The sequence below is a fragment of the Oncorhynchus keta genome, chromosome 31 (genome assembly GCF_023373465.1).
Source record: "Oncorhynchus keta strain PuntledgeMale-10-30-2019 chromosome 31, Oket_V2, whole genome shotgun sequence".
NCBI classification, from domain to species: Eukaryota; Metazoa; Chordata; class Actinopteri; order Salmoniformes; family Salmonidae; genus Oncorhynchus; species Oncorhynchus keta.
This window is the reverse complement of record NC_068451.1, coordinates 12,717,647-12,739,380: the sequence shown is the minus strand read 5'-3', so window position 1 is coordinate 12,739,380 and position 21,734 is coordinate 12,717,647. Positions and strand designations below refer to the sequence as shown.

Here is a 21,734-nt window from a genome sequence, read left to right as displayed (position 1 = left end):
TCCTTTATTATCACTCTGTTATCTCTCCATCAGCAACCATGCAGGTAAGACAGGCTAGTGCTTTGTCCCAGGAAAAGAGGAAAATGAAACATGGAGGTTGAGGCTTGCCGGTAATCTGCCAGTGGTATTACCAGGATTAAGACGAGGGCAAGTGCCCCGTAGTCAGCCTGAACAGGTGTGCCTGTTACCATGCCACAAGCTGCCATGACAACCACAGGACCTGCTGAGCTCCTGTAACCGATTGGTATCAAACCTGGATTGTTTGCTTTCTGCACTCTAAAGTCAGGTTTTGTTCACATGCCGTAAGAGACAGAGATCAGGACTGGAACGTTGTAAAGGCTGAAATAGACGGCAGTAGTTGAAGCTTTCAAAAGTGGCCAACAAAGTGGTCAATATCACAAAAGCCGAGCAATAAGAAATCACTTTTCTTCAGGGGATCATTGACAAACTCTGGACCTCTCTCTGCCCTTCAGACCACCCATTCACCCCCCTCCCCTTTGGGTGAGTGACAGAGTTCTGTGACGACAAACCCCCACGACACCCCTACCTCTACACACACACACACACACACACACACACACATCACACACCCTTGCACTGATTTGACAGCCGCTCTCCCTCTCATTCAGATTGATGCTGTGTTGTGGCCCCAGGCCCCTGGAGAGGCCTAATTGAATTGGTTTCCAGAGAATACTAATGAGGCGTAATGTTGAGATAACTGATACCCAAAGAATAAGTGATCATTGACAGCATGTGTTTCTTGTCAGTAATAAACATGTCACGGAAACAGGGAGCCAGTTGAATTTCCTCTGAAATTCTGTCTCACCACACGCACAGCATGCAATACATTTTATGGTTTAGTACTGCAACTAGTGACTAAGTAAACAGGTTGCAAACTTTCACTGCTGAAATTACATGTGTAATCCTATAATATGTTGTGTTTTATATTTAATAATTGGACTGTCAAGATGTCACTATAGAAACCGCTAAAAGCTAAAAGATGTTGAGATGCCACAGACTGACACACGCACACACTGCTTGCGATCACAGATCTCTTCCCACTGTCCTGTGGTTACTTTGGCACCCATGGGCTGCCCTGGCCCAGATGCTTCCCTCAGTTCTCTGGCTGCTCCATATGGTAGATGTTTGTGTAGTGGAGACTTGGGAGAGCTTCAGTGCTCTGAAAGCTCAATACATAAACACTGGTCCCTGATTCACACTTCAGACTGCCGACTGTGTGCTTACCTACTGGACCAACCAAAACCAGCCCTGCTATCATTTAATCTAGGGAGCCGGACTGTTGTGGAGAAGGGAAATAGCAAAAAAGATGACATGGTAGCATGAAACTTCAAAATTCATCTGAGAATCTCATGAAAGACTCCAATGGGACAATTATTTGTAAAACCAAGATGGTCAACAATTCCGAGAAACGGAGGCCCAAACGCCCTTCCTCTTCCCAGCATGCCATTTAGCCTCGGCATGGGGCGGCCGGGCCGTGGCGGCTGGCTTCAATTACCCCGGGGCAGTCAATAGGGGGTGTCATCAGCCACACTACACTGCACCGAGCTGTCCTGCCCGCACCAGCAAAACGCCTGCTCCCTGTGCGCCTCTACCCCCGCTCACCCTCCTTCCAGCCAGCCCAGGCCAGCGGGCGCTGCTGCAGCGCTTTGTTTGGTAAAAAAACAAATTCCCTCAGTGTGGCCGCAAGCTGAGCTAACAGCAGAGCAGTTTTCAATGACTCGTCCCCTCACCCCAGTCCCCCCACCCCCAACCCACGCCCCTGTTTCTGACAGTCCTGATGGGCACTCTGACCCTGTTATTGTATTTAGGCTCAGTCTGGCACCCATGAATCAGTCAGGGGCCCAAGAAATGCCACCCTGAGCTTGGCATTGGGATAGGGGAGGCGGAGGAGGGATTGGGGTGCAATGTTGAAAGCTTGGCATGTAGGGGCCTTAGTTAGGGTATCATATAATATATACATGCGTCTGTGAAGGCGTGGCTTTGGCCAGGCAAGGGAGAGGACTGGGGCAGACTGGTGGTGTAAGAAACTGAGGTGCTCCAAGGAAAACTGTTCCAAGATGGAGTAACAATAAGCATCCTGTCACTTGTATGTGGAGGTCAGTGATAGGGTGTTGGAATGGGTTCGGGACGTTATCTCTTATCTAAATATATCTATTAGCCTATGTGTATTCAATGTTATTGTGCTGATATTGTTATCCAGAATTTATTCAGTTATTCCATGGGCCAATAAGGCTAAACCCTAAAAGGTAAATTTTATGCCATTGAGGTCCACATAGTCCATGTACTCTTGTTTCAACTTTTTGATTGCTTGCTCTCTAGAGAGTTCTAAGAACCCTTTTTTACTAAGAATGTAGGACAACATTCTGAGGGTTGCTTCCATTGAAGGACATTAGAATACTCTGAGGCTCAGCACCCTGATAGCCTGTCAGCATCAGAACAACATTCCCTCATTCTGCACCTGTACCAGCCTGCCCTCTGTGTGGGCCGGTCGGGGTTCTCGCTCCTCGCTCTTCCTCAGCCGTGTTTCCCAGAGATAGCAGGAGGCTCCTGGGTCCCAGGGCCAACACGATGGAGAACACCAGGGAAAATAAACAGAGCGCTTCCCTCCTGCCCCTCATCCTCTCGTCCCACTCACCCGCCACCCACCGCCCCCGCCGAGAAAGAGCGCACCAAGCCGACGTGTTTGTTTGTGGAGATGGTGAGAAGCTGTCATGATGTCATCACCAGAAGGCAGCTTTTCCCTCTAGTGCTCTCTGTCCCTTTCCAAGCCAAACAGATGAGATCAGATCATCTTTCCTGATGTTCCTGTCTGTGTGACCAGCCACCCTTACTCCACTCCACTGCAGCTTTGGTAACCATGTCTCTGTCCTCGAGGGTTGCCACGGCCGCAGAGAGGCTCTAAAGATACTCAGTTAATCTGGTCACCTGGCATAAAGGTGGCATCTCTGGTATGACAGCAAATATAGTTCTGCACATTATTGGTCAGTTATTTTCCCTGATAACCTTCAACCAAGAACATTTTGTATCTATAGGAAGACATCTTGATCAGTCCAAGATTAATCTGAAGACGTATAATGAAATAAATACATTTAATTAACCATAATTGAAACATTGTGATCACTACATCCGATTTATTCAAATAAAAAAACTAGAAAGAGCGGTAACAAAAAGGTAACACAAAAGTAGCACAAGTTATTTAATACTACATGTGTCCAATAAACTCTCATAAAGTAGTAGTGTATATAGTTTTGTAGTCAGCTACTTTTGTGAGATACAGAGGCCATTAGGTATACATCATCAGGTCAGACAGTACATGTGTAGTAAATGGTATGACATTTTGGCTGGTTTAGTGGCAAACCTGACCGTTCTCAATTCATACCTGAAACTGTAGGGACACCTAGTGGTTAAAACCAAGACAAGTGTAAACCAGCAAGCATTGTCTGCTGGTGAAGGGATGCCATTACGGGAGTTTGTCAATTTCTGGAAAATGTAGCAGCATGAGTAATGCAAATGTAAACCTATGCTTTACATTCATAATTTACAGGGAAATATCCTGGGGCTCTGTTCACAAACACAAACAGACCCCCACAGAGTCCCAGAACAGCAACACAATTAGACTCAACAAAATCATGAGAAAACAAAAAGATAGTTTCTTGACACATTGGAAAGAATTAACAAAAAAAACTGCGCAAACTAGAATGCTATTTGGCCCTAAACAGAGAGTACACAGCGGCAGAATACCTGACCACTGTGACTGGCCCAAATGTAAGGAAAGCCTTGACTAGGTACAGACTCTGTGAGCATAGCCTTGCTACTGAGAAAGGCCACCGCAGGCAGACCTAGCTCTCAAGAGAAGACAGGATATGTGCACACTGCCCACAAAATGAGGTGGAAACGAAGCAGCACTTCCTAACCTCCTGCCAAATGTATGACCATAATAGAGATTACACAGATCTGAGGGAAATTACACAGATCCTCAAAGACTTTGGAAATGTTAACATATGTTTCCCACGCCAGTAAAGCCCTTAAGATTGAATTGAAATTGACAGAGAGAGACAGACAGCGAGAGAGACAGAGACAGACAGGGGGGATTCTGCTGTGCCACTGTCGCATTAGGATTATATTTACGTTGGAAAAACAACATTTTCAACTGAAGCGTTCTAGCTACCAACTGACACACATGTTTGTGTGTTACCATGGCTACTAACGCATGCAGTCTGTATTAACTCCAGTTGGGGGCGAACATTTCAAATATTTGTGCAGTGAACACATCATCACTCAGGTAGCTAGCAAAATGTGTGGATAGAAGGTACCCATCCAGTTACTTCTACAAAACGTATTCCACAGCCGGAGATTTACGATTATGAAAACATGGTCGTAAAAACTAGAAAACAAAACGTGAAGGATCAACCTCCGCAGCCCAACGTCGACGACAGAGACAGGAGTCCGTTTGTATCGCCAGGCACCGGGAAAAGTAGACGAGCAGGCAAAGGCACCCCTTTCAACAGCTTGCTTCACAATAAGAATGGACTATTTCCTGGGTTTTCATTAATCAGAAGTAAGCTTGGCCTTACTCCGTCAGCTTTTGTGAAACTCGGAATTACTCTGGTTCTTGGTAAGTGTCACACAACACATATACAGTACTTAGCTAGCTACCAGTACTGTAACGATGTTGCTAACGTAGCTAGGTCGCTTACGTTAGCTAGCGCTAGCTCAAACAGCATACGACGACAGCTAACATTACTGAGGTTGCTAGGCTGTGCCACGGTCATTGGTGGCTAGCAAATGATAGCCAATTTAACGTTACTGTAGTTAGCTAACGGTAATTATATGATTAACTAGCTGGCTAACTTATATTAGAACATTGATTAAACCCCACAACTTTCTTAATATCATTAACAGTTCTGTTTTTTTCTTCATAGCTGCTCTGGCTGGGTATGTACATTGGTAAGTTAAGTAACTAACGTTAACCTCAGTCTAACAACATTTCAGGTCATTGACATGCACTTCCAAGTCTTGAATGTGTCCTGTGTACATAGATTGTAGATAACTAACGTTAGCTAGTTAGCTAGATATCCTAAAGCCTATTTGTTGTTTCTGTAGGTACCATCTCTCACGCCTCTTTGAAAATGACAGGCACTTCTCACATCTGTCAGGGCTGGAAAAGGAAATGGCATTTCGGACAGAAATGGTAAGTCTTGTGTTGTTGAAAGATGACAGAAGAAGAAACGAATGAAATAATGATGACCTATTCTATGTGTGTGTGATACTGTGCCTTGCAAAATCTTAGAGCCTTTTTTCTGTAGCAGGCCATGAGCCAATACCTGATAAGGGCTTTTGTGTGAGAATTTAATCAAATTGTTATATGATCCTGTTCTAGGGCTTATACTACTCCTACTTCAAGACCATAATTGAGGCCCCAACCTTTCTCAACGGCCTTTATCTGGTCATGAACGATCGGCTTACAGAGTACCCACTGGTTATAAACACACTGAAGAGGTTCAATCTCTATCCAGAGGTAACATTTGTGGAAATGAACATCCTTGGTATTTGATTGGACAACAGACTTTGTTGAGGGTCTTCATGCTGAAATCCTTCCTCCACTGCTGTCTAGGTGGTCCTGGCCAGCTGGTACAGAATCTACACAGATATAATGGAATTCTTTGGACTCCCCACCAAGATGTGTTGGTCCATCAATAGAGGAGAGGGTATGGCTGCAGTGGACGGCTGTGAAGGTACCAATGCTGTCTTGTTTGACCTGAACACACACAACTCTCTAGGCCGGATGCAATCAAACCAGCTCTATAGGAAATCATAAAGAAAATGAGCGTTATTCCTGTGCCACCCAGCTGCAGTGGTTCATCTGAAATATTAGTTGTAAAAACCTAATTATTGCTGCATATGAAATTGAAAGTTGGCATAACACCAGTCTTCCACTCTATAGAGAGAGAACTGCTTGAAGACACAAAGCCAATCTGTTTGATTTTAATTTCAACATATATATATATATATTCCATTGCACTGGATCAATGTTATTTTTCTGAATTGTGGATTTCCAAATGTGTAAGTTTGACTGAATACCAGTTCATTTCAGGAAAATAGAGATCTGTGTCTCCCAAAGGAATGCCATGCAGTTGCTTAGCTTATGAATAATTGCAATCTGTGAGGCTATTTCTTGCTTTCATTGCATTTTAATTGAGCTGCTGCACAAAGGGAAAGCTTTGGTTTTTTAAATTTCACATAACACATTTCACATGTATCTGGGCCAACTTCAATGAAATCTATGAATAAGGGGAATGTGTTTTGTAAGGGGGAGGTTGTTCCCCTTTTCTACTTGTTGCACTGTTCTCTTAACTTGTCATTAGCACCCCATAGCATGTTATATGCGTATTACTTCTCAGTGTTATATAGTCAAGACTGGAGTAATTTACACTTATTTCTAATTAAAGGTGTGAATTATGTGAAAGCACACTCTATGTAGTTTGAAGGTGCTGCTGTACATGTAAGTGCTGCCTGCCTTTTGTTCCTGTTTCCACAAGCTGAGTGCGCAGCAAATTAGAGCACTCAGAATAGCCCTTTATCCTCAGCAGTTCTATGGTAGTGAAATGAAAGAAAGCCTCCCACTTCAGGAAAGCATTAAGAAGGCGACTCACTGAAGGCTTCAATGTTTCCATTAGCCTATGTCTTTCACTATGAGCGAGCCATGTCAGGTATCAATCAATATTACATCATGCTTTCAAGCATCTTATTTTGAGCCATTCCATCAGTCGAGTTAACATTTTCTGAAAGTAAGTTAATTTGTTTGGTACAGTAATACAACAAGCAAACAATATTCTCACTTTCATTTCTGTCCAGGACTTCAGGCCATGGCCATAGAATAGCATATAGTATTTGAATAGAATCTCTGGTCATGAGAATCAGTGTTTTGAAGTTATGGTCTTTGGCTATTCGAGGTCCTTGCCATTGCCAGTCTCAATCCTAATAGTTTCTCTGTCTGTGTGTGTCAGGTATGGGTGACCCTGCATACTTCTACGTGACCTTTGTGTTCCTCCTCAATGGTCTGATGATGAGTCTGTTCTTCATCTACGGGACCTACCTCAGGTAACTTAACCTTTAGCCTCCTTTGATTCTGCAACGGTTGGGCTCAGATTAAGACTTTAAAAGTAATTTAGTCACTTTAATCTTCTAACAAAGACTGCTAAAATAAGAAAGGCTGAATTATCCCCCTCCCTTCCCCTCTCTAGTGGCAGTCGGCTTGGGGGTATGGTCACGGTGCTGTGTTTCTTCTTCAACCATGGAGAGGTGAGTGTGTACCATAGAGAACTGTGGAGGTAGACTGATGAGGGTGGAGATGGGGGATGGATACAATGCAGGCAGCCATCAAAAGGATCTCCGTCTCAGTCAGTATCAGACATGCTGAGTAGTTGCTCTATTGTAATATTCACACCAATCGATACTGACATTTCAATCATACGCTCCTCTCCCCAGTCGCCACCCACTTGTCTCTTTTACCTTCTCAGTCTGTGCTGGTTTCAACGCAGAAGTGTGAATGTATCCAAATCATTATTATAGGAGCATTGGTGCAGTGTGGGTGTAGGATGAAGACTAAATGTACTGGATGAGATTACTGGATGCATTTTTATGTACAAATAGTTTTTCGCAGTTGTCATTGATTGTGTAGCGGTACAGAAAAAATCCCCTTCTACGCAGCAATGTGTTGTCGCAAAATAAAGTAGGATTGTGTTTGTTTATATGTGTGTGTTTCTGTGTCGCAGAGCACCCGGGTCATGTGGACTCCGCCCCTGAGGGAGAGCTTCTCCTATCCCTTCCTGGTCCTGCAGATGTTACTCCTCACCCACATCCTCCGGTAAACTCACCATCCCTATTTCCTTTCGCCTTCCTTTCTCTCCTTCTCTTTTCAATACGCTCTGGCTGCCTCTTCATGTGCTAGTGATATGTAATGTAAAGCAGCGATTCTCAACTGGTGCTGGCTAAAGGTCGAACAACTGATTTTCGATACCGATTATTGGAGGACCAAAAAAAGTCGATACCGATTAATCGGCCGATTTGTATGTATTTTTGGAATAATGACAATTTTACAACACTGAATGAACACTTTTAAATAAATATCATGAACACTTTTAAATAATAATTAAATAATAATAAAGTAAAAGTGCAATATGTGCCATGTAAAAAAGCTAACATTTAAGTTCCTTGCTCAGAACATGAGAACGTATGAAAGCTGGTGGTTCAATATTCCCAGTTAAGAAGTTTTAGGTTCTAGTTATTATAGGAATTATGGCACGTCAACTATTTCTCTATACCATTTGTATTTCATATACCTTTTGACTATTGGATGTTCTAATAGGCACTGAAGTTTTGCCAGCCTAATCTCAGGAGTTGATAGGCTTGAAGTCATAAACAGCGCTATGTATTAAGCATTGCTAAGAGCTGCTGGCAAACGCAGTAAAGTTTTAATGAATGCTTACGAGCCTGCTGCCATCTACCACCACTCAGTCAGACTGCTCTATCAAATATCAAATCATAGACTATAATATAATGAACACAGAAATACGAGCCTTTGGTCATTAATATGGTCAAATCCGGGAACTTTCATTTCGAAATCCAAAAGTTTATTCTTTCAGTGAAATACGGAACCGTTCCGTATTTTATCGAACGGGTGGAAAACCTAAGTCTAAATATTGCTGTTACATTGCACAACTTTCAATGTTATGTCATAAAACGTGTCAAATTCTGGCAAATTAGTTTCGCAACGAGCCAGGTGGCCCAAACTGTTGCATATACCCTGACTCAGCGTGCAATGAACGCAAGATTGATTTTAAGAAAGGCATTGTTTATGGTTAGGTAGATTCGTGCAACGATTGTGCTTTTTTGTTAAATCATCCCCCGTTTGGTGAAGAAGGCTGTGATTCGATGATAAATTAACGGGGACAGCATTGATTATATGCAAAGCAGGACAAGCTAGTTAACCTAGTAATATCAGTCCATGTGTAGTTAACTAGTGATTATGTGAATATTGATTAAAAAAATTAAAATAAGACAAGTTTAATGCTAGCTAGCAACCTACCGTGGCTCCTTGCTACACTCGCGTAACAGGTGGTCAGCCTGCCACGCAGTTTCCTCATGGAATACAATGTAATCAGCCATAATCGGCGTCCAAAAATGCAGATTACCGATTGTTATGAAAACTTGAAATCGGCCCTAATTAATCGGCCGTGCTGATTAATCGGTCGACATCTAGTGCTGGCAGTCTCCAACAAATTTTGGTTGTAGAAGGTTTTTGATAGTTTGCGGCTGTCTGAGTAAATTGTATTTATTTTTCTATTAAAAAATCCTCCAGTCTGAACTTAAACCAGGTAGATAGTGGGTAGAAATGATAATGTACTTACATGTTTTTATTTAATCCCTGAACACCTTTTTTTTAAATCACAATATTTCAATATAGAGCTATTAGCAGCACTATCTTGGTTGATTTTTGTGATCTCAAGCCAGTGAGATGACTTTATTAACATTCTTCATCAAGAATATGTGCGAAGTGTAATTATTGACAATGAGAGGTGGCTGTGAATGTTGTTCCCTTGTCATATAATTGCTACATTAACTATCAATATACCATTCCTTTTTTGTTTTTTTTTCAATATTGGATTTCTTTATCGCGATGCGAATATTGATTCGTGACTGAGACAACCTAGTTCAATTTGGATCCAGAGGCAAAACCATTGGAGAACCACTGATGTAGATTATAATGAGAGCTCTGCAATTGTTATGATCTCAATTCATTGTGGTTCAGATATCTGGTTTTTAAAGCCTGATGTTGGCAATACCAAGGTTGTTGGTTCCGTTTCCACATTGATCACATTTTGTATTCAGTCTAATTCACTTGGAGTCAAAGTCTCTGCTATTCGACCCCTTTAACTTGTTCTCTAAAGCTGTCAGTGTGAGTGGAGGGCTTGGTGGCTGATACATTCTATTTAGAGGCAGCCTGAATGGAGTGTTATTGTAGGCCTGTGTCAATGGATGTCCTTACCTCTTGCCTCCTTCCCTTTTCCACATCTATCTCTCCAAAGGACACGCAACCCCAGCAGAAAGGCCATGTGGGCGTTGGCCATCTCCAATTTGTGCTTCATGCTGCCCTGGCAGTTTGCCCAGTTTGTGCTGCTTACCCAGGTAAGAGAAAAAGGGGGAGAGATAAATATAGAGAAGGGTGGAGGCTGTGAGAGGAGTGGAGAAGAGGAAGACAGAGTGAAGAAGGGAGGCTGTGAGAGATTGAGAGAAAGGGAGAAGAGTAAACTGGTAAAGGGACATTGTAAGAGATGGAGAAGAGGATAACAAAAAAAGAGTAACAGACAGTGAAAATGGAGGGAGGGTGTGAGACAGATGGAGAAAAAGACTGGAGGTGGTGGGGAGGCAGACCAAAGCGTTGAAGGTTCGTCTCACACAAACAGGATCTGCTGGCATCTTTGCTTAGCAACAGCTTTGCTATCAGTCTGGCTAGATTATTATAGCAAGTGTCTCTCTGCTAGCTAATTAGAACATTATATATGGGGATTTTACCACAAACTGTAATCTAAGTACTTATAACGTCAATGTTTTGTGCTCGAAAAGAAGCATGCACCCTTTATTGCAATCATTTCAAGGATGTTGTATACACTACTTATTGCTTGTGTTTACACTTGACTACTTGTTTCAGGTGGCCTCGCTCTTTGCCTCGTACATCCTGGGATACATCAGCCCCACCAAAATGCAGTCCCTCCTAGTGACACACATGGTAAATGTATTTTCTGGTTCCTAACTAACCTGTACTTGTGGGCGTGCATCGTAAAACAGGGCTGTGCGTTCTGTCAAGGAGTGTGTGTTTGTGTGTGCGTTTTGGTCCATAGCTACATTACTTCTCTCCATCACAGTTCCAGTTCTCCTAATCCTTTAAGCAATACAGGCTGTTAGTGTGGATAGCGTAAGGAGCTGGGGAGATAAGAGAAGAGGCCCTTTGTATTAAGATGATGCTGGAAATTTGTGTCGGAGGAGGAGAGAAGGACATTTTTATTTATTTATCCGTTATTTTACCAGGTAAGTTGACTGAGAACACGTTCTCATTTGCAGCAACGACCTGGGGAATAGTTACAGGGGAGAGGAGGGGGATGAATGAGCCAATTCTAAACTGGGGATTATTTGTTGACCGTGATGGTTTAAGGGCCAGATTGGGAATTTAGCCAGGACACTGGGGTTAACACCCCTACTCTTACGATTAAGTGCCATAGGATCTTTAATGACCTCAGAGAGTCAGGACACCCGTTTAACGTCCCATCCGAAAGATGGCACCCTACAAAGGGCAGTGTCCCCAATCACTGCCCTGGGGCATTGGGATATTTTTTTAGACCAGAGGAAAGAGTGCCTCCTACTGGCCCTCCAACACCACTTCCAGCAGCATCTGGTCTCCCATCCAGGAACTGACCAGGACCAATCCTGCTTAGCTTCAGAAGCAAGCCAGCAGTGGTATGCAGGGACATATGGCGGTGAATAATTTATCCGCCTGGCAAGAAGTGGCAGCGTGAAGAAAACTGGGACACACACGGGCTTGTGTCCTTGACGACTTACAGCATTTTTCAGCCCACTTTGGCTGTAACAAGTTTGGTGTGCGTGTCAATGTGCCATGACAACAGGAAGAGAAAAAAAACTTTCACACACAACTCTTGATAGTCCCTGTCGGTATTAGATTGAATGTTGCAGCCCTGCCCACCTGTGGGGGAAAACAACCGGTGGTTGCCTAGGTTACCCCATTGGCTCACAGCTGAAACGTAACCTTTTTCAAATGCAATTTCCTTGTTGTCAACCTGCTTTAGTCAATTACAAAACTACATTTAAAAAAGTACAACATGTCTAAAGATAACTTATCAAAATTGCCTGCTCCCGAGCGTTCTCACTACTTAGAGAAACATATTGTAGAGTTGCCTCATGGCTGTTTTCATGAGGGTGCTAACAGCCATGTGAGTGCTACCGACCAGAACATTAAGCTAGCCAAGGCCAACAACACAAACAAACGGACTATAACGGATTATACAGCTACAAGTAGTAGCATTAAGACTGTGACTGAAGGCTTCACGTTTTCCGTTGGGGTTAGTGGCGTTACAAACGGACTCTACTAAACAAGTTAAATGTCTTTGAATGTGATAATGTTTTCCACACACATACTGTAGCTAATGATGTAAAATGATTTAAATATTCCAGTGTATATAAGGCACATGCTTACTTGGACACTGGGTCGCCATATTTCTCACTGTCCTACACCGAATAGCCTGAAGCCATAGGGCTCTTCTCGCATGCTCTATTTCCCTATGTGGATGTATTGTGAACCGCTGGGATTTTTGACCTGGTTACATTACATGTACATTGAACAACACAGCAGGTTTTCTGCATTTCTTTTTCTGTTTAACAAATCTATGATGAAGTTTACACTCTTACACTTGAGGTCAATGGGAAAGAATGTTTGTTTTCCACAATTTGTAGGCGTGGTCAGGGGGAATTCCTTATTATTATGTGAATATCGACTCGGACTATGTCACTAAACTTCTTTCCACCCCACTCGATCTCCAGATAACACTTGCCGTGTGCTTTGTTCTGATGTTTGGAAACTCCATGCTGCTGACATCATTCTACGCCTCCTCGCTGGTCTCCATTTGGGTGAGCTGGACTAGCACTCTCCTCATGCTTTCAATGTGTAGAGGATGTCTTTTATGTTAAGCATGGTGTGATGTTGAAAATGGTATGGTGTTGAAATCAGTCCCTTCCTGGTTGCAGGGAATAATTGCCCTGCGGGACAAATTTGCAGAAGCCTTCCAACCTGGCTTCATCACATGGGTAAGAGGTGTGTGTGGACATGTTTACTATACTTGTGGGGACCAGAAGTCCCCACAAGTATAGTAAACAATCAAAAACTGTGGACATTTTGCCGGTCCCCACGAGGACAAAAAGTATATTTCTAGAGGGGTTAGAATTAGTGTTAAGGTTTAGGTTAGGGAAAATATGATTTTGAATGGAATCAATTGTGTGTGTCCACAATGTTAGTAAAAGAAGACTGCGTCTGTCTGTCTCCTGGTTGACTTGTCTGTCTGCTCTCAGGTCATGCAGGGCCTGGTATGTGTTGTCTCCACGGTCATTCTCAAGTTCATGCTGTCAGCTGTCTTTGGAGCCTCTGATGATGTAAGTCTTTGAAAATATTTGAAACAAAATGCCTTACATTTTGGTGCCTTTTCTGGCAGAATCACTGCATTTTGAAACAAGCCATCACTCAAAAGTATGATAGTAATTAAAGTAAATAGGAATATGCTAACAGTATTTGAAGTTGCATCTACTTTTACAATTTCTCTCCCAGGCTCACATCAGTAGCTTAATAAAGTCCAAGTTTACCAGCTACAAGGACTTTGACACCATGATGTATACCTGTGCTGCTGAGTTTGACTTCATGGAAATTGAGGTATGAAAGACACTTGGCCGTATTTGGCATAGCAACATGGCACTAGTGTTTGAAGGCATCCTTTCATAGTATTTATTTTATTTAACTAGGAAAGTCCGTTAAGAACAAATTCTTATTTTCAATGACGGTCTAGGAACAGTGGGTTAACTGCCTTGTTCAGGGACAGAACTACATCTTTTTTTACCTTGTCAGCTCGGGGATTCAATCTTGAAACCTTTCGGTTACTAGTCCAACGCTCTAACCACTAGGCCATCCCATTTGGCAGCTCATTTTGTAAAGGTCGTGTGTGGTATGTGTCAGAAATAAATGTTTTTCTCCAGTCAGTCTGACGTGTATAACATTGCTCTTCTCAGACCCCACTGCGCTACATCAAGACACTGCTGCTTCCCATCAACATGCTGGTGGTTGCTGTCATAGCAGGACGGGTAAGACTTCATTTGTGTGCCATACACCAGGCACTCCACACAATCCACTGTTAGAGAACAAGGCAGGCATCCTTGAAATGTCATTTCTCCCGTTCTGCTTTTGACATGCCTGTTGAGCTCAATTTGTCATATGAGGCAGGCTTGAGAAATGGCAAGATAATTATGTTCCAAAAATATTCAAGAATCTCCTTGAGCGTGTCCAAATGTGTCAGTTTGATCTAATTGTGTGTCAAATGCAGAATTAATAAGACAAGTGCGGGCCTCCCGAGTGGCACAGCGGTCAAAGGCACTACAGTGCTTGAGGCGTCACTTCAGATCCAGGTTTGATCCTGGGCTATGTCGCAGCCGGCGGCAACCGGGAGTCCCATGAGGCGACGCACTATTGTCCTAGCGACATCCGGTTAGGGGAGGGTTTGGCCAGCCGGATGTCCTTATCCCATCGCGCTCTAGCGACTCCTTGTTGCGGGCCGGATGCATGCACGCTGACATGGTCGCCAGTTGTACGGAATTTCCTCCAACACATTGGTGTGGCTGGCTTCTGGGTTATGCGAAGCAGTGCGGCTTGGCAGGGTTGTGTTTCGGAAGACACGTGGCTCTCGACCTTCACTTCTCCCGAGACTACAAGACTAACTACCAATTTAGATATCAAGAAATTGGGGAGATAAAGGGGTAATAAAAAATGTGCCATTTTGATTCTGCTTGACATGGTGAAGAAAGGGAGGGCTTCTAAATAGTGATACTGGTAGAAATGATAATGGTTCATTATTTGCTGTGAATATGCTCACTGTTAGCATATAATAGAAGGCGGAATCATCCTGGTCAACGTTATATCCCTTCTACGGTTTCTTTTTTTTTTGTGACACTGTTTGTCCCTTCTCCTACTCTGTACAGACCATCCAGGAAGTTGTGAGGTTCCTGAGGGAAGGAGAGAAGTATTCTGTCAAACCTGAAGACGATGAACAGTGAGTATATTTCCCTCTGTTGTAAAACTCGCCCTCTTAACAGCCAAGGCAAACTTCCATGTGCATTTTGCCCATTCTTTCTTATAAAGACAACACAACTTGACATTTTGACAACTCATAACTTTTTTTTCACATTTTTCACAGCCCAGAAATGTTGGCAAAAGGAGAGGTAAGCAAGCATCCTGATTTCCCTGAATGTTACTGCTGTATACACCGTGCCCGAGTCTCCTCACACCATATGATTCAAGCCTTCTTTTTTTTCCTTAAATGTGGTAATGTTCATCTGCTTCAGCTACAATAGTAATGATCGTCTAAGTGATTTTCATAACCTGCATACAGAGGCAATTTTTTCCTGCCAGTTAAATTGCTCGCTTTATCACCAGTTCTAGCTCTAACCATTTATTTCTCTCACTTCCTCCATCCATCCCTCCCCCAATCGTGTTCTCTCCCTGTGCCCTTCAACCCTCATTCTCTACCTGGGCTCTTTCTCTCTCTTTCTCTGTCGTGGTGTCAGCTGGTGTACCATAGCCTACAGTTGATAGCGTTTGTAGTGCTGGCGATGCTCATCATGCGTCTCAAGCTCTTCCTCACACCCCACATGTGCATCATGGCCTCCTTGATCTGCTCCAAACAGGTCAGTTCCCGATGCCATTCAACATGGCACGACTCAACATGACGCCACTCAACATGACACGACACGACGCCACTCAACATGACACGACGCCACTCAACATGACACGACGCCACTCAACATGACACGACGCCACTCAACATGACACGACGCCACTCAACATGACACGACATGACGCCACTCAACATGACACGACTCAACATGACACGACGCCACTCAACATGACACGACGCCACTCAACATGACACGACGCCACTCAACATGACACGACGCCACTCAACATGACACGACGCCACTCAACATGACACCACTCAACATGACCCGACGCCACTCAACATGACACGACATGACACGACGCCACTCAACATGGCACGACGCCACTCAACATGACCCGACGCCACTCAACATGACACGACGCCACTCAACATGACCCGACGCCACTCAACATGACACGACGCCACTCAACATGGCACGGCATGACACGACACGACGCCACTCAACATGACACGACGCCACTCAACATGACACGACGCCACTCAACATGACACGACGCCACTCAACATGACCCGACGCCACTCAACATGACACGACGCCACTCAACATGACCCGACGCCACTCAACATGACACGACGCCACTCAACATGACACGACGCCACTCAACATGACACGACATGACACCACTCAACATGACACGATGCCACTCAACATGACACGACGCCACTCAACATGACCCGACGCCACTCAACATGACCCGACGCCACTCAACATGACCCGACGTTGTACTATAATGAAATGTAATGAAAAAGTTATACAACCTGCAGAGCGAAGTGCGAATGCGACCGCTCGCTCCAACCGGAACCGGAAGAGTGACACGACCCGACGCCACTCAACATGACACGACCCGACGCCACTCAACATGACACGACCCGACGCCACTCAACATGACACGACCCGACGCCACTCAACATGACACGACCCGACGCCACTCAACATGACACGACCCGACGCCACTCAACATGACACGACGCCACTCAACATGACACGACCCGACGCCACTCAACATGACACGACGCCACTCAACATGACACGACATGACACCACTCAACATGACACGACGCCACTCAACATGACACGACGCCACTCAACATGACACGACGCCACTCAACATGACACGACGCCACTCAACATGACACGACGCCACTCAACATGACACGACGCCACTCAACATGACACGACGCCACTCAACATGACCCGACGCCACTCAACATGACACGACGCCACTCAACATGACACGACGCCACTCAACATGACACGACGCCACTCAACATGACACGACGCCACTCAACATGACACGACGCCACTCAACATGGCACGACATGACACGACGCCACTCAACATGACACGACGCCACTCAACATGACACGACGCCACTCAACATGACACGACGCCACTCAACATGACACGACGCCACTCAACATGACACGACGCCACTCAACATGACACGACGCCACTCAACATGACCCGACGCCACTCAACATGACACGACGCCACTCAACATGACACGACGCCACTCAACATGACACGACGCCACTCAACATGACACGACGCCACTCAACATGACACGACGCCACTCAACATGACACGACGCCACTCAACATGACACGACGCCACTCAACACGACCCGACGCCACTCAACACGACCCGACGCCACTCAACATGACCCGACGCCACTCAACATGACCCGACGCCACTCAACATGACCCGACGCCACTCAACATGACCCGACGCCACTCAACATGACACGACGCCACTCAACATGACACGACGCCACTCAACATGACACGACGCCACTCAACATGACACGACGCCACTCAACATGACACGACATGACACGACGCCACTCAACATGGCACGACATGACACGACGCCACTCAACATGGCACGACATGACACGACGCCACTCAACATGACACGACATGACACGACGCCACTCAACATGACACGACGCCACTCAACATGACACGACGCCACTCAACATGGCACGACATGACACGACGCCACTCAACATGACACGACGCCACTCAACGTGACACGACGCCACTCAACATGACACGACGCCACTCAACATGACCCGACGCCACTCAACATGACCCGACGCCACTCAACACGACCCGACGCCACTCAACACGACCCGACGCCACTCAACATGACACGACGCCACTCAACATGACACGACGCCACTCAACATGACACGACGCCACTCAACATGACACGACGCCACTCAACATGACACGACGCCACTCAACATGACACGACGCCACTCAACATGACACGACGCCACTCAACATGACACAACATGACACGACGCCACTCAACATGACACGACGCCACTCAACATGACACGACGCCACTCAACATGACACGACGCCACTCAACATGACACGACGCCACTCAACATGGCACGACATGACACGACGCCACTCAACATGACACGACATGACACGACGCCACTCAACATGACACGACGCCACTCAACATGACACGACGCCACTCAACATGACACGACGCCACTCAACATGACACGACGCCACTCAACATGACACGACGCCACTCAACATGACACGACGCCACTCAACATGACACGACGCCACTCAACATGACACGACGCCACTCAACATGACACGACGCCACTCAACATGACACGACGCCACTCAACATGACACGACGCCACTCAACATGACACGACGCCACTCAACATGACACGACGCCACTCAACATGACACGACGCCACTCAACATGACACGACATGACGCCACTCAACATGACACGACGCCACTCAACACGACACGACGCCACTCAACATGACACGACGCCACTCAACATGACACGACATGACACCACTCAACATGACACGACGCCACTCAACATGACACGACGCCACTCAACATGACACGACGCCACTCAACATGACACGACGCCACTCAACATGACACGACGCCACTCAACATGACACGACGCCACTCAACATGACACGACGCCACTCAACATGACACGACGCCACTCAACATGACACGACGCCACTCAACATGGCACGACATGACACGACGCCACTCAACATGGCACGACATGACACGACGCCACTCATGACATGACGCCACTCAACGTGACACGACGCCACTCAACGTAACACGACTCAACATGACAAGACACTCATCGCAACTCGGTGAGATTCAACACACCACAACACAATTAGCACTGACACCACACAGTTACCGCAGAGTACATAACGTACCAAAGATGGATCACAACACCACTACCACTAGAGACCTCCATCACAGACGCACTACAGACCAATGTTCTCATTGATGCTCATGTGTTGTCTGTCTGTGTGTTAGTTGTTTGGCTGGATAGGGGAGAAGTTCAAGCTCCACGTGATGGTGTTTGGCATCCTGTCCATCATGGCCATGCAGGGTGCGGCCAACCTGCAGGCCCAGTGGGGCATCATGGGAGAATTCAGCAACTTACCCCAGGAGCAGCTGCTGGACTGGATCAGAGACAACACACCGCCCAGTAAGTAACGTCTTCATCCTACCTCTGAAACCAGAGGCTCGAGATAAACAAATCATTCTCAATGGCATCCTTCGTTAAGGAATTGACTGATCTGACTAGGTTGGATTGGTGAAAGCAATTGGCTGGTAACCTCACTTTCAGGTATCCAGTCCCTTTCAGATCAGTGATCATGACCCATGCCTCTGTGGACTCTTCTCTTAGATGTTTTGTTTTGTGTGTGGTGCAGACTCTGTGTTTGCTGGAGCTATGCCCACCATGGCCAGTGTGAAGCTGTCAGCTGGCCGGCCCATCGTCAACCACCCACATTACGAGGACGCTGGACTGAGGTGTGGACAGAACATTGATACTACTGTACTCGCTATGTGCTAGGCTAACACCAATTCAGCGTTGTCTAAACGTTGTGGTCTGTTCCACTCAGGGAGAGGACCAAGCTGGTGTATGCCATGTATAGCCGCAAGTCTGCCGAGGTGGTGAAGAGGAACCTGATGCAGATGGAGGTGGACTACTTTGTCCTGGAGGACTCGTGGTGCACCCGGCGCTCCAGGTAACCCTGGGTGGCCTTCCCGTCAGTAACCAACTGCTGTTTACACTGTCATATGTTCTTGTGACATTGTCAACAAGTCATTCCAGTCAGTACAGGGCATTTTTCCAACTCACTCAGAAATTACTCTGAATTGAACTGAACCCAATTCTGTTGCCAAGTGACCATTTGAACAATCTGTTTTGCAGTCTGTTAATCACACAACATTTTGGTTCAGTTTGTTTTTTTGCTGAAATATTTTCTCTTTCTCCCTTCTTGGCTTTCTCTGTGCTCTCCAGGCCTGGCTGCAGTATGCCTGAGATCTGGGATGTGGAGGACCCTCAGAACGCTGGGAAAGTCCCCCTCTGTACGCTCATGTCCAGGGACTCCAGGCCCCACTTTGCCACTGTTTTTCACAACAACGTTTACAAAGTTCTAAAAGTTCCCAAAGCAACTAAAGAGCTCAGATAACAGCAGGGTCGGCCTGTTTTTGGTGCTACCTTCTAGTATTTCCACCGACCTGGTGCGTGTTTTTATATAGTTCCCTTTCCTGTTGGTCTGTCTCCTTTGGAGGTACCACTGCCACAGCTGCGTTTTACGTCTCCCTTTTTGAGGCTCTGTTAGAGCAGTGGACTGACGTGATGGGCTAGATAAGAGTCCCCACTTGTGTTGTGTAAGCATTTAATTTTATGCGAGCTTATACTAAAAGTTGTTCTTAAAGATAGAAATGCATTTTATTTTTGTGTGTATTAGTACATTTTGGATGTCAGGCATATTTCGTTTTTGTACTTTTATGCCCTTTTTTGCATATTAAGAATTGTCATTATTTAGTGTATTTTTTTTAATTCACTGATGTGTGTAATCATTTTGTTATTTGCCAAAGCAAAGTGTAGTTAGTATAACTACTAGTGTTACAGCTGTAAGTGTCAGCTTAATGTAGCACACCTGAAATGTCCTTTTTAAGAGAAGCGGAATATGATCATCTGCAAACAGATTTTTCCCATCAACCCATTGCAACTTGTAGCAGTGCATTATTTTAAGCATTAGCGTAATGACCTACCACCATATCAGTGGTTTAGGACCCTGTTTTGACATACAGAAAATACTTTTAGGCATTTTTTTGGAGTTGTTAAAGTCATGCCAATTTAGCGTCAATGCTTTGTACTCCACCACAGGAAGTTACGTCATTAATTTGTAGCCTTTTTTTTGCACCTCAGTGGCCTTTGCACATGTCACAACAGCAACATAATTGAATTCAACAATGTATTATGACAAAAAAATATATATATGATTTGAATTGTAATGCGCTTGCGGTTACTTCCATTTTATTTTGGGGATATAGCTGTGAAAGACTACGCCACTCTGGTGTGCTCTACTCTCTTAAAACCACTTTCCCCATTTGTTCATGCAGCTCTGAGTCGTGACTGTGAAAGTCCCTTTGCCACTCTGAGGTCAAGGGTCAAACAGGAGAGTGCTCCAGAGCTCCACTTAACTGGAGTGTAGTTCTCATTATCCCTGTGACTCATTGTGGCTTTGAAGTTACTTAAAACAACCCCAGTGTAATCATTCCAGTGTAAAAGCTACAGTATTGTTGGGTACAAATCATCTCACCAATACAGGTGAGGCATTTTAGCAATAAGCTGTTCGTTACTCAGACTTGAAGGTTTCTACATATTATACAACATTCATCAATTGTAATAGTTTCAAGCAGCGTTTTCAATTAAATGCAAGAAGTTTATTTCAATGTATTCTGCTATTTCTGTGACTGTTCATGAATAGCACAGCAAGTGTTTTATGCTAAGTTTATTTTTGGTTATGTCCAAGATATACAGTAAGGTACTGTGAAGTGATCTTGAAAGCAAAATGCCTGTTTTTAGTGGTGGAGCGGTGACCACACAATTTTAAATATTTTGACATCAACATTTCTTGTGGCAGGCCTAGCTTTGTCTAATGCTTGTTGATTTCATCTATATTTTGACATCAACATTTCTTGTGGCAGGCCTAGCTTTGTCTAATGCTTGTTGATTTCATCTGTATTTTGAAAATAAAATGTTTATCAGCATCTTTCTCTTGTTTTTGATTAACAGTGAAACCAATGCAAGTTTTTGCTGGT

General features: G+C 44.9%; 1 protein-coding gene across 1 annotated transcript; it reads left to right on the top strand.

The window, feature by feature from the left end:
- The first annotated feature begins 4,054 nt into the window (after window positions 1–4,054).
- On the top strand, window positions 4,055–21,683 carry LOC118364462 (probable C-mannosyltransferase DPY19L1). The gene is made up of 22 exons (XM_035746013.2): window positions 4,055–4,636; window positions 4,944–4,968; window positions 5,125–5,212; window positions 5,402–5,539; window positions 5,636–5,756; window positions 7,029–7,122; window positions 7,266–7,323; window positions 7,797–7,888; window positions 10,110–10,209; window positions 10,733–10,810; window positions 12,634–12,720; window positions 12,838–12,897; window positions 13,159–13,239; window positions 13,412–13,513; window positions 13,867–13,938; window positions 14,830–14,900; window positions 15,045–15,069; window positions 15,415–15,534; window positions 18,927–19,101; window positions 19,328–19,427; window positions 19,520–19,645; window positions 19,921–21,683. Exons 1-22 carry the CDS (start codon window positions 4,393–4,395, stop codon window positions 20,090–20,092), a joined length of 2,229 nt encoding a protein of 742 aa, XP_035601906.2. The 5' UTR covers window positions 4,055–4,392; the 3' UTR covers window positions 20,093–21,683.
- Window positions 21,684–21,734: the final 51 nt, after the last annotated feature.